At 39.7% G+C, this 9,839-nt stretch overlaps 1 protein-coding gene across 11 annotated transcripts in view; it reads right to left on the minus strand.

The window, feature by feature from the left end:
• Window positions 1-2,177: 2,177 nt before the first annotated feature.
• Window positions 2,178-9,839, minus strand: part of LOC127652170 (oxysterol-binding protein 1-like) — a 26,149-nt gene continuing 18,487 nt past the window's right edge. For 3 of the 11 annotated variants that reach the window (XM_052138234.1, XM_052138232.1, XM_052138233.1), the window contains exons 15-20: window positions 8,732-8,961; window positions 8,537-8,575; window positions 7,872-7,919; window positions 7,730-7,768; window positions 7,090-7,128; window positions 2,178-4,309 (exon numbers count right to left, since the gene is read on the minus strand). In XM_052138234.1, coding sequence (XP_051994194.1) covers window positions 4,167-4,309; window positions 7,090-7,128; window positions 7,730-7,768; window positions 7,872-7,919; window positions 8,537-8,575; window positions 8,732-8,961 — 538 coding nt within the window. In that variant the 3' untranslated portion in view covers window positions 2,178-4,166. The remainder of the gene's footprint in view (window positions 4,310-7,089; window positions 7,129-7,729; window positions 7,769-7,871; window positions 7,920-8,536; window positions 8,576-8,731; window positions 8,962-9,839) is intronic. The other 8 variants (XM_052138242.1, XM_052138241.1, XM_052138235.1 and 5 more) reach the window with 7 other exon arrangements.

Here is a 9,839-nt window from a genome sequence, read left to right on the forward strand (position 1 = left end):
CACTCACCCACCCACCTCACTCAACTCTCACTCACTTACCCACCTCACTCAACTCTCACTCACCCACCTCACTCAACTCTCACTCACTCACCCACCTCTCACTCATCCTCTCACTCAACTCTCACTCACTCACTCACCCACCTCACTCAACTCTCACTCACCCACCCACCTCTCACTCAACTCTCACTCACTCACCCACCCACCTCTCACTCAACTCTCACTCACTCAACCACCTCACCCAACTCTCACACTCACCCAACTCTCACACTCACCCACCTCACTCATCTCTCACTCACCCACTCTCTCTCTCACTCACCCATCTGTAGCCATGTATGTTCATTTTCTATTTTCAGCAGCCAAGTAGTTGCCTTCTCTCTTTTATACAGCTAATTGGACAGGCCTGACACATCCTCGTGTTGGTATCTTGTATGATGCTGTGTGATGCTAACCCATGTCATGTCTCTCAGGAGTGCTAATTATGAGTCCCAACTTATTAACTCGAAGGCCATGAAAAGTGCCACAATTTGTTCATGCAAACCGATTTAATCTCATTTCTGGTGTAATGTTAATAAAAAAAAAATCTCAATTTGTCCTGTTTAAAATATAAAAAGGGTCAAATTAAGGTACAGTAAGGAACTTACAATGGAAGTGAATGGGGCCAGTCCATTAAGATTAAAATGGACAGTTTCAAAAGTATTTCAACAAGACAACATATTTATTACCATTAAACATTTCCAATATTACAACTCCATTGTAAAGACAAGGTCATTCTGGTAAATCCTGAAATCTGGTAAATGCCGTAACGCCAGTGAATCCCTGTTTTTATCAAACACTTCCATTGTAAGTCCCTTACATTGCAATTTTGTTGTTTTTAAATAAACATGACATTTCAAAATCATTTGTTGGTGGTAATTAACTGACAAAAATGCTGCTAATTGAGCTTAAATTGTACTGATCCCCAGAAGAATCATTTAAGATTTCAGTAGATCATTTCTTACGCCTTGGTGAGGAGAAATTACAGAAATGTGAAAACAGAAATTGTGTGTGTTTGAGAATTTCCTTTTCCAAACCAGCTTTATTACATCATCAGTCGGCACAATGACAACAGTCAAGAGCAACTCTGTGCCATTACACAATGATCAGAGGCCAAGAGTGGGACAAAATAACAGGACAAACAACAGGGAAATGAAGGAAGACATGTGGAACGAGTCAAAGAAAAATCAGAGGATGAAAGAAAAGGTTTTACAAAAAAAAAAAAAAAAGAAAAAGTATTTGCAATTATTACAAACAGCAGCAAAATGTGAATTCATGTTTAAACTGCTGTTTTAACAGAATGGGAGAATGAAAGGACAGATATATATATATACATACATACATACATACACACACACACCAATCAGCCATAACATTAAAACCACCTGCCTAATATTGTGCATGTCCCCATCCTGCCGCCAAAACAGCGCCAACCCTCTTCTCAGAATAACATTCAGAGATTATATTCTTCTCAGCACAATTGTACAGAGCGGTTATCTGAGTTACTGTAGACTTTATCCGTTCTAACCAGTCCGGCCGTTCTCTGTTGATCTTTCTCATCAACAAGCCGTTTCCATCCTCAGAACTGCCGCACACTGGATGTTTTTTGTTTTTGGCAGCATTCTGAGTAAATTCTAGAGATTGTTGTGTGTGAAAATCCCAGAAATACTCAAATCAGCCCGTCTGGCACCAACAATCATGCCACGGTCAATCATGCCACTGTCCAAATCACTGAGATCACATTTTTCTCCATTCTGATGGTTGATGTGAACATTAACTGAAGCTCCTGACCCGTATATGCATGATTTTATGCACCGCTGCCACAAGATTGGCTGATAAGATAATCGCATTGATGATTGTTGGTGTCAGATGGGCTGGTTTGAGTATTTCTGGGATTTTCACACACAACAGTCTCTAGAATTTACTCTGAATGGTGCTAAAAACAAAAATCATCCAGTGAGGGGCAGTTCAGTGTATGGAAACGGCTTGTTGATGAGGTCAACAGAGAATGGCCAGACTGGTTAGAACGGATAAAGTCTACAGTAACTCAGATAACCACTCTGTACAATTGTGTTGAGAAGAATATCATCTCTGAATGTTATTCTGAGAAGAGGGTTGGCGCTGTTTTGGCGGCAGGATGGGGACCTGCACAACATTAGGCAGGTGGTTTTAATGTTGTGGCTGATTGGTGTGTGTATGTGTATAAGCATACACCATGGAAAGAAAAAAAAATAAAGACTTCAAAATTACCATCATAATTATAACTCTAGCTGTCAGCATAAGAATTGTCATTAATAGTATGAATATTTTCCCTTCATTATTTGATATATATATATACACACACACACACACACACATAAACATTTGCAATGATTTTGCATTGCTGTATTGTTTTTTCCCCACACATGTGTTTTAAGTACACTTGAAAATAAAATTTTAGATTTTTAGTTTCACTGGAATATACAACAAACCTCAAATACATCACTCATGAGCACACACACACACACACACACACACACACACACACACACACACACACACACACACACACACACACACACACACACACACACACACACACACACACACACACACACACACACACACACACACACACACGCCTCAAGTTTCCATAGATTCCTTACCAATGGTCTCCATTAAGCCAATAATCATTAATAATTTTGTCTCTTGCTACATTGGCGCCTGTTTTTACGTGGCTCCTCTAAAAAGAGTGATTTGATCCCTTGTGAGTCCTGGGTGAGTGAGATATGCTGGTCTGGAGGACAAAGAGGTGGACCGGAGTTAATCATTTTGAGTGTTTTTAGCCGCTGTTAGCAAGAGATCAGGGTGACATTGAGACGCTGTCGGGACGGAGAGGACTATCCAGATGTAACTGCAATTAAAGGGATAGTTTGTTGAAAAAGAAAATTTGACATTATTTACTCACCATCATGTCGTTTCAAAGCTGTGTTCTGCAAAAAAATGTTAGTTTTGAAAAATCTTTATCCAGCTATTTTACACTCAGTGACTCCCAAAAAGACAGAAGTACCATTAAAGCATCATAAAAGTCCATATGACTAATAAGCTATATTTCAAGTCTTCTGAAGCCATACATTAGCCTTGTGTGATGAATGGACCAAAATGTAAGTTGTTTTTCACATAAAAATTTCCCTTTTCCCGAAGTTCTGTAAATTAATTTGCGTTCAGGTTCAAAAATGGCATGTCAATACGTTACGCCATGTTTTGACACTTTTTTTGTAACATAATGAGATGCGCCAGCATGACTATGTGGGATGAAAAATGACATTTAAGGGATGCTTTTCACTGAATAATGACTTTCTGTTCCTCACACAAAGCTACCGTACGGCTTCAGAAGACTTGGAATATAGCACCGGAGTACTTTAATGTGTTTTTGTCTTTTTAACAACTTGAAAGCTATGGTCACGATCAACTGTCATTGTATGGAAAGCGTTTGGTAAAGATTCCTCAAAAACTCTCCTTTTGTGTTACAGCATATAGACAAAATAAAGTCAGAATTTTCTTTTTTGGGCGAACTATCCCTTCAAAATCGGACGAAAAAAAGGTGGACAAACACCCTGCTGAAACTGCTATACAGCTCTCACACACGCATCGACGTAAAGAACACTACAGCGCTTCTCTAAAGTCCCTCACACATTCTGTAACTCACACACACACACACAAGCAAACATGCCTCCATATCCCTTCATTTGCAAAATCACCCCACTCCCTGATGTTTGAAGGTCTTGTCCACAGCCTGCAGAAGATGCACGGAGTGCAGGATTCAGACGGGGCTGATCGGTGGGGTGAAGAATATGTTGTACAAGTGCTAGCACGTACTGACCCATGAACCCTATAGGCCTTAATAGAAAGAGCTGATGGAGATAAGAGAATCTTCTCGAACCATCTTGGAGTCACTCAATGTCAGAGAAGAGTAATGGTGGTGTCGAGAGAGAATGATGCGTTTAAGTTCATCTTGATACTACGGTACAGAAAAGAGTAGTGGGCAGCTGACTTAGCTTCTATATGTTTTGTTTTTCTAGGAGGGGTTGCGGTGGGGCATCTGGTGGTTTAGTGCACCCTACTGGCGAAGCGGGATGTGTGCATGATTCAGATCAGAAGATATCCGGGCTGCAGTCCCAGTTGCCCTGCTCCTTTGTCTCCCAGTATCCCCCTTTGTAGATGTGTGTGGGCTCTCCGGTCACCGGGTCGACATGCCGCTCGAACCACATCGCCTGGTAGTTGTCCTGGTGAGTACCTGGTTGAACAAAACAAACATGTACACACAAAAGCAAATAACCACTTAGTTAAAAAGAATAGCTGGAACATGAGGGTGCAAGTAGCTCTGGTATAATTTCGGGCTAAGGGCAATGAAGCGCAAAGCTACGTAGTGCAGCTTAAATAATCAATTCCCCTATGGAAACAATTTAAGGGATTTTTACTTCTAGAACCCGACTACAGCCTTTAAGGTCTTTCCCACAAAAAGATGACTGTTTTTCAGTAAAAAAAAAAAAAAGAACGAAATTAGATAAAGTGTTCGAATATAGCCAGTCCTTTACATCAGAAGCTCAATAGACAAACGTATACTAAAGAGCATTGACCACAACATCTCATAACTGGTTACAGGTGAAGGGTGTAATTTCTGTAGCACTAGCCTCAACAAACGCAATTGCAAAATGCTCAACTGTTTTCAAACAGGTTTCCCGAACAGACAGATGGTCCCATGGCAAACTCACACCATTGGTTGGGTCAGTGTTGCCGTGTTGGGCGTTCAGAATGTTAAGATAGCGCCACAGAGTTTACACTTTTTGGGGAATCAACTTACGACTGGTTCACTTGTTTCAGCATATTATATAGGAATACAAGAAACTATTTTAATATTGAAAGAATTACACAATTCGCTTTTAAATAACAGGTGCTATTACCTGTTAAGGCTAGTGTATACTTAGTGTATCCTAATTCTACACATTCCACTCTATATCTAAACAGCTGGTTGATAAAACAGGAACTAAAAAACACATGGTCTAGACAGGGAAAAAAGTGAAGGGAAAACAAATATCGGTAGAGGCGAGAGATGGAGGGGCTGGAAGGATTTTTACTTGGATGTTACTTGCTTTTGACTGAAGATCCATAAGGCCCCTCTGCTACAGTGAGATAGAGCAGACAGTAAGACAATAAGAGTCTCTTACATTGGCTCACATGAGCATGACAAGAGGTCAAATACACAACTAAAGTGTGACCCCACGAAAAGGGTGGGCGGTATGATTAAAATCTTGTATCATGCTAGGAGTAATTCTAGCTCAGTAATGGTATTAACACAATATAGTAGTTGTTGCTGGAAGTTCTACAAAAGAATGATTTATAGAAGAGGTAATGGTAAATTAATGGATTAGTGACGTTGTTAAAGCCATTGTAAAACAGCGGATACACACGCAACTGTGACGGTACATAAATTGAATTCTATATCAGGGTGTTTCTTCAACTTCAGGCACTTTTAGCTTTTAGTCTCGTTAGAAAATCTTTCACACTCTCACTAGATTTATTTCTTTTTCATTCGTCTACTAACAATATCCAACAGTGTATGTGCATGCCTAACAGGAGATTTCTGTATATTCCCACCACATCTCAAATTCTGTATTGTGTTTTATCAGAGACTGCTTAGCAGAGACGGGCCACTTCTATTAAAATGAATGGGAGATATTGGAATGCCAAACGATCAACTGATGTAGAAAGGAAGTCCTAACTTACAGGTCAAAAGCCAATTACCTTTTTAGAGACAGACCTCTCTTGTCAGTCAATTTGAGAATGCACATCCTATACAAGCCGGGACAATTGCACTCTTTAACATAATTAGGGAAGGCAGCACTATTAACGATACCAATGTTGTCAGATTATACTGCTGATTTTAAATATGTTCTTTGATTGTAATCTAGATTTCGGTCTTACAGTAGATGCAGTTACACTTAGGTTGAATTCATTAAAACTTATTTTTTTAAACACTCCAGACTTAATATTAGCAAACTATAGTTTTGGCAAGTAGTTTAGGACATCTACAGACAGATTGTTTCACTTTTAATTGACTATATCACAATTCCAGAGGGTCAGAAGTTTAAAAACACTAAGTTAAGCGTGCCTTTAAGCAGCTTGGAAAATTCATGACATCATGGGACTCAAAAGGAAATCAGCCAAGACAGCAGAATTAATTTTTTTAATGTTTGTTAAGATTAGCATAATTTTACCATGTAATAATTAGTATTTTTATAGATAAATACTAAAAGTCTGAGTCTGGGACAAGGCTAAAACCGTAACAATCTGTAAATAAAAGGCATCTTAAAATTGCAATAAATAAATAAATAAATAATAATAAAATAGGCCCATTTTAATGTGACTTTCATAGAACAAAAAGAGAGAGGAATATTCTAATCTATTCGTTTTTAATAAAAATTCACCCCTGGGACATGAAATTGACCGAAGTTGAAGAAACACATCAATGTGTCAAGTTGCAACGTTGCTTGTCAGCCACAAACAACATAATTCTGTTAGCACTGTGCTTGACAACACAAGTTCTGCCTCGTTTTCACATTTGGGCACACAGTATTTTCTCATTGCTCTGTGTTCTTCATCACTCTCACATGTAAATACCGTAAAGCATTCCTGCCCACTGATAGACAGTATAAACCAATGTAGATATATTCACGTATCAAAATCTCTACAGTCCGACACATTAGTACCCTTGAAGATTACATACAGTCATAACACATAGCCCTACCCCATTAATGACATGTTAAATTGTGTGTGTGACAACATGATTGAGTGTGATAGTGTACTTTATCATTGTATATGTGATAATGTCAATGGGAGGGCAATATGTGATAGTGTGTGTGTTTTGCGTGACAGTCAAGTTATCATTGTATAAACAGTGTGTGGGTGTGCAATAGTTAAACATGTAATTCTTTCAATGACGTGTTTTACTTGATTATGAATAATAATGCTAGATATGAGAAAGAGAGTGTGTGCTTGTGTGTGTGTGGTACTTGCTTGAGTATGCAGGTGGGTGTGAGCCGTGCAGTGTTTCAGCTGAATCAGTAACACAACAGAAGCACAGGGTTGAAGTTGGAGGGATGTAGGTGAAGAGAAACAAGTGATGGAGATGTTAGCATGCAAGGGAGAAGTAAACTGAATAATGGAAATTGAATATTTGCACAACAAATATTTGTCTGAACAAAGCAATTCGCTAGAATGCATAAGACTTTCCAACACTACACATAAGAGATTGCACAGTTTAGGAGAGTGTGTTTCAGGTCGTTTGGATGTAAAGCCACATGTGCAATGCAATAAGACGTCTGCAACAGCAATGTAGCCTTTTGTTGCAATATACAGCTACGTGTTGGGAAAAGTTTTGAAAGCAGCTGAATTAGTCACACTATTTAAATATGTTAAATTAGTAACATTGCAACTTTTATTTAGTTACTCCCCAACACTGCACACTTAGGAGGCAGCAGACTGCAAGGCAGCTCACTCAGTTTTGGAACAGAGCCATATTCCCTGTCCTGCACTATTGTTTGTGTTCACACTGCCCTCTAGTGGAGTTTAAATGAGGGCAGTTGGGACACACCAGACTAAACATCTCCACTCAAACTATGGTTAGTGTTGATTCAGATACTCAAAGGTTACTTGCTTGAGAGCGAGAGATCAGAGAAGGTTTCATCTGTGTCAGCTGATGGAGGAATAGACAGATGAGAGAGAAGGGAAAATGAAGATGATTGGATGATTAATGTTAGAAATGAGAGTGACTAAGAGAGGGATGGGATGGTACTTGCTTTTGTAAGTAGTCTCAGAAGGCTCACTGGCAATCTCGACTTCTTCAGCTGATCAGTTGACGAGCGGCCACAAATTAAAAAGGGGGATGCAAATTAGGACACAAAACAGAAAAGAGTACAATGAATGAGTGGCATAACATAGGCAGGAAAAGTGCTCCTATGTATTATTTAGGAATGTGCACGAGTAATCGACTAGTCGAGTACTCGTTCAGTTCAATTAATACATTGATTAGTAAAACATGAATATTTTGAAAATCACAGATTGATTTTGCTGTTGAATAACAATAAATGATACTTTTCCACTGAACCCCTCACCTAAATTTCACCATTACAACTGAATCCCGATTGCTAACAGGCTAAGGGGCTGTTCACACTGAATACGTTTCTGCATCCATCTGCACTAATTTTCAATCATTTTTCTAGCTAAACATCCGCTAGACGGCCGTTTTTGACCGCTGTGCCATATCTAAGATTTTTAGCTACTCATGCAATCAATTACTCATTTCACTATGTATCAAAATTACTCAAAATGGCAATCCCTAATTTTAAGGTGATGGCAAATAAGCACCATTACAACTTTGTGCATGTTTGAGTGTTGGAGGGAATGCAACAAACGCCAGTTAAAAGAGAAAATAAACAGAAACAGAAGAACCAGGAGTACTTGCTTTTTAGAGGAGAGTCAGATATGGAGTCCTCAATGAGAGCTTGAGGGAAAGACAGAGACACACACACACACACACACACAGGAGTGAACGAGACCCGGCCAAGAGAGAACGAGAGAAGAAACGAGGAGAGGATGATAGAGTAAAGAAAGCAAATGAGGAAGTGGTGAGATTCAGCCCGCTCTGGTGCTTTCTTACCCTCCTCTGAAGGGTTGGAGGTGCGGGCGGCCTCTCGCTCCCTCTCTCGCCGGGTGGTGCGCTGTTTCTCCTCCAGTCTCTGCTTCTCTGCGTTGGCCTCCTCCCAGCGGCCCTGCTCCATGAGACGCTGGTCGGGCCGCCTCCTGCTGTCTGTGGGAGCCACGCCATCCTCTTGCTCGTTCAACGTCAACGCCAGGGTCGAGAAGTAGTACATATTCTCAGCTCCATCTCTGCGCAGACATAAATAAAAAGACAGGAATGTTAGGAATGTAAAAAGACTGAAAAGTACTTGGCATAGGCAATGACTCAATACAGTAAATGTCCAATTATTCAACAACATTGGTTCTGGAAGTATTTTTCTCCATAGGGATTTAATACAATTCTCCACAAGAGTCCAGTTCTAACCAATCAGCTTTGAGAAGAATCACAACAGTATAAAACGTTTAAAGTAGTTAATTCAACAAAAGCCTGCACAATTCAGTTTATCAATCTGTCCTGTTCTCATAGGATGCGTTCTTGCGTTTCATCTGCCCCATTTTTAATTGCCAGTATGTATATACATTGAGGAAAATAAGTATTTGAACACCCTGCTATTTTGCAAGTTCTCCCACTTGGAAATCATGGAGGGGTCTGAAATTGTCATCGTAGGTGCATGTCCACTGTGAGAGACATAATCTAAAAAAAACAAATCCAGAAATCACAATATATGATTTTTTTACTATTTATTTGTATGATACAGCTGCAAATAAGTATTTGAACACCTGTCTATCAGCTAGAATTCTGACCCTCAAAGACCTGTTAGTCTGCCTTTAAAATGTCCACCTCCACTCCATTTATTATCCTAAATTAGATGCACCTGTTTGAGGTCGTTAGCTGCATAAAGACACCTGTCCACCCCATACAATCAGTAAGAATCCAACTACTAACATGGCCAAGACCAAAGAGCTGTCCAAAGACACTAGAGACAAAATTGTACACCTCCACAAGGCTGGAAAGGGCTACGGGAAATTGCCAAGCAGCTTGGTGAAAAAAGGTCCACTGTTGGAGCAATCATTAGAAAATGGGAGAAGCTAAACATGACTGTCAATCTCCCTCGGACTGGGGCTCC

The sequence above is a fragment of the Xyrauchen texanus genome, chromosome 11 (assembly GCF_025860055.1).
Source record: "Xyrauchen texanus isolate HMW12.3.18 chromosome 11, RBS_HiC_50CHRs, whole genome shotgun sequence".
Classification (NCBI taxonomy): domain Eukaryota; kingdom Metazoa; phylum Chordata; class Actinopteri; order Cypriniformes; family Catostomidae; genus Xyrauchen; species Xyrauchen texanus.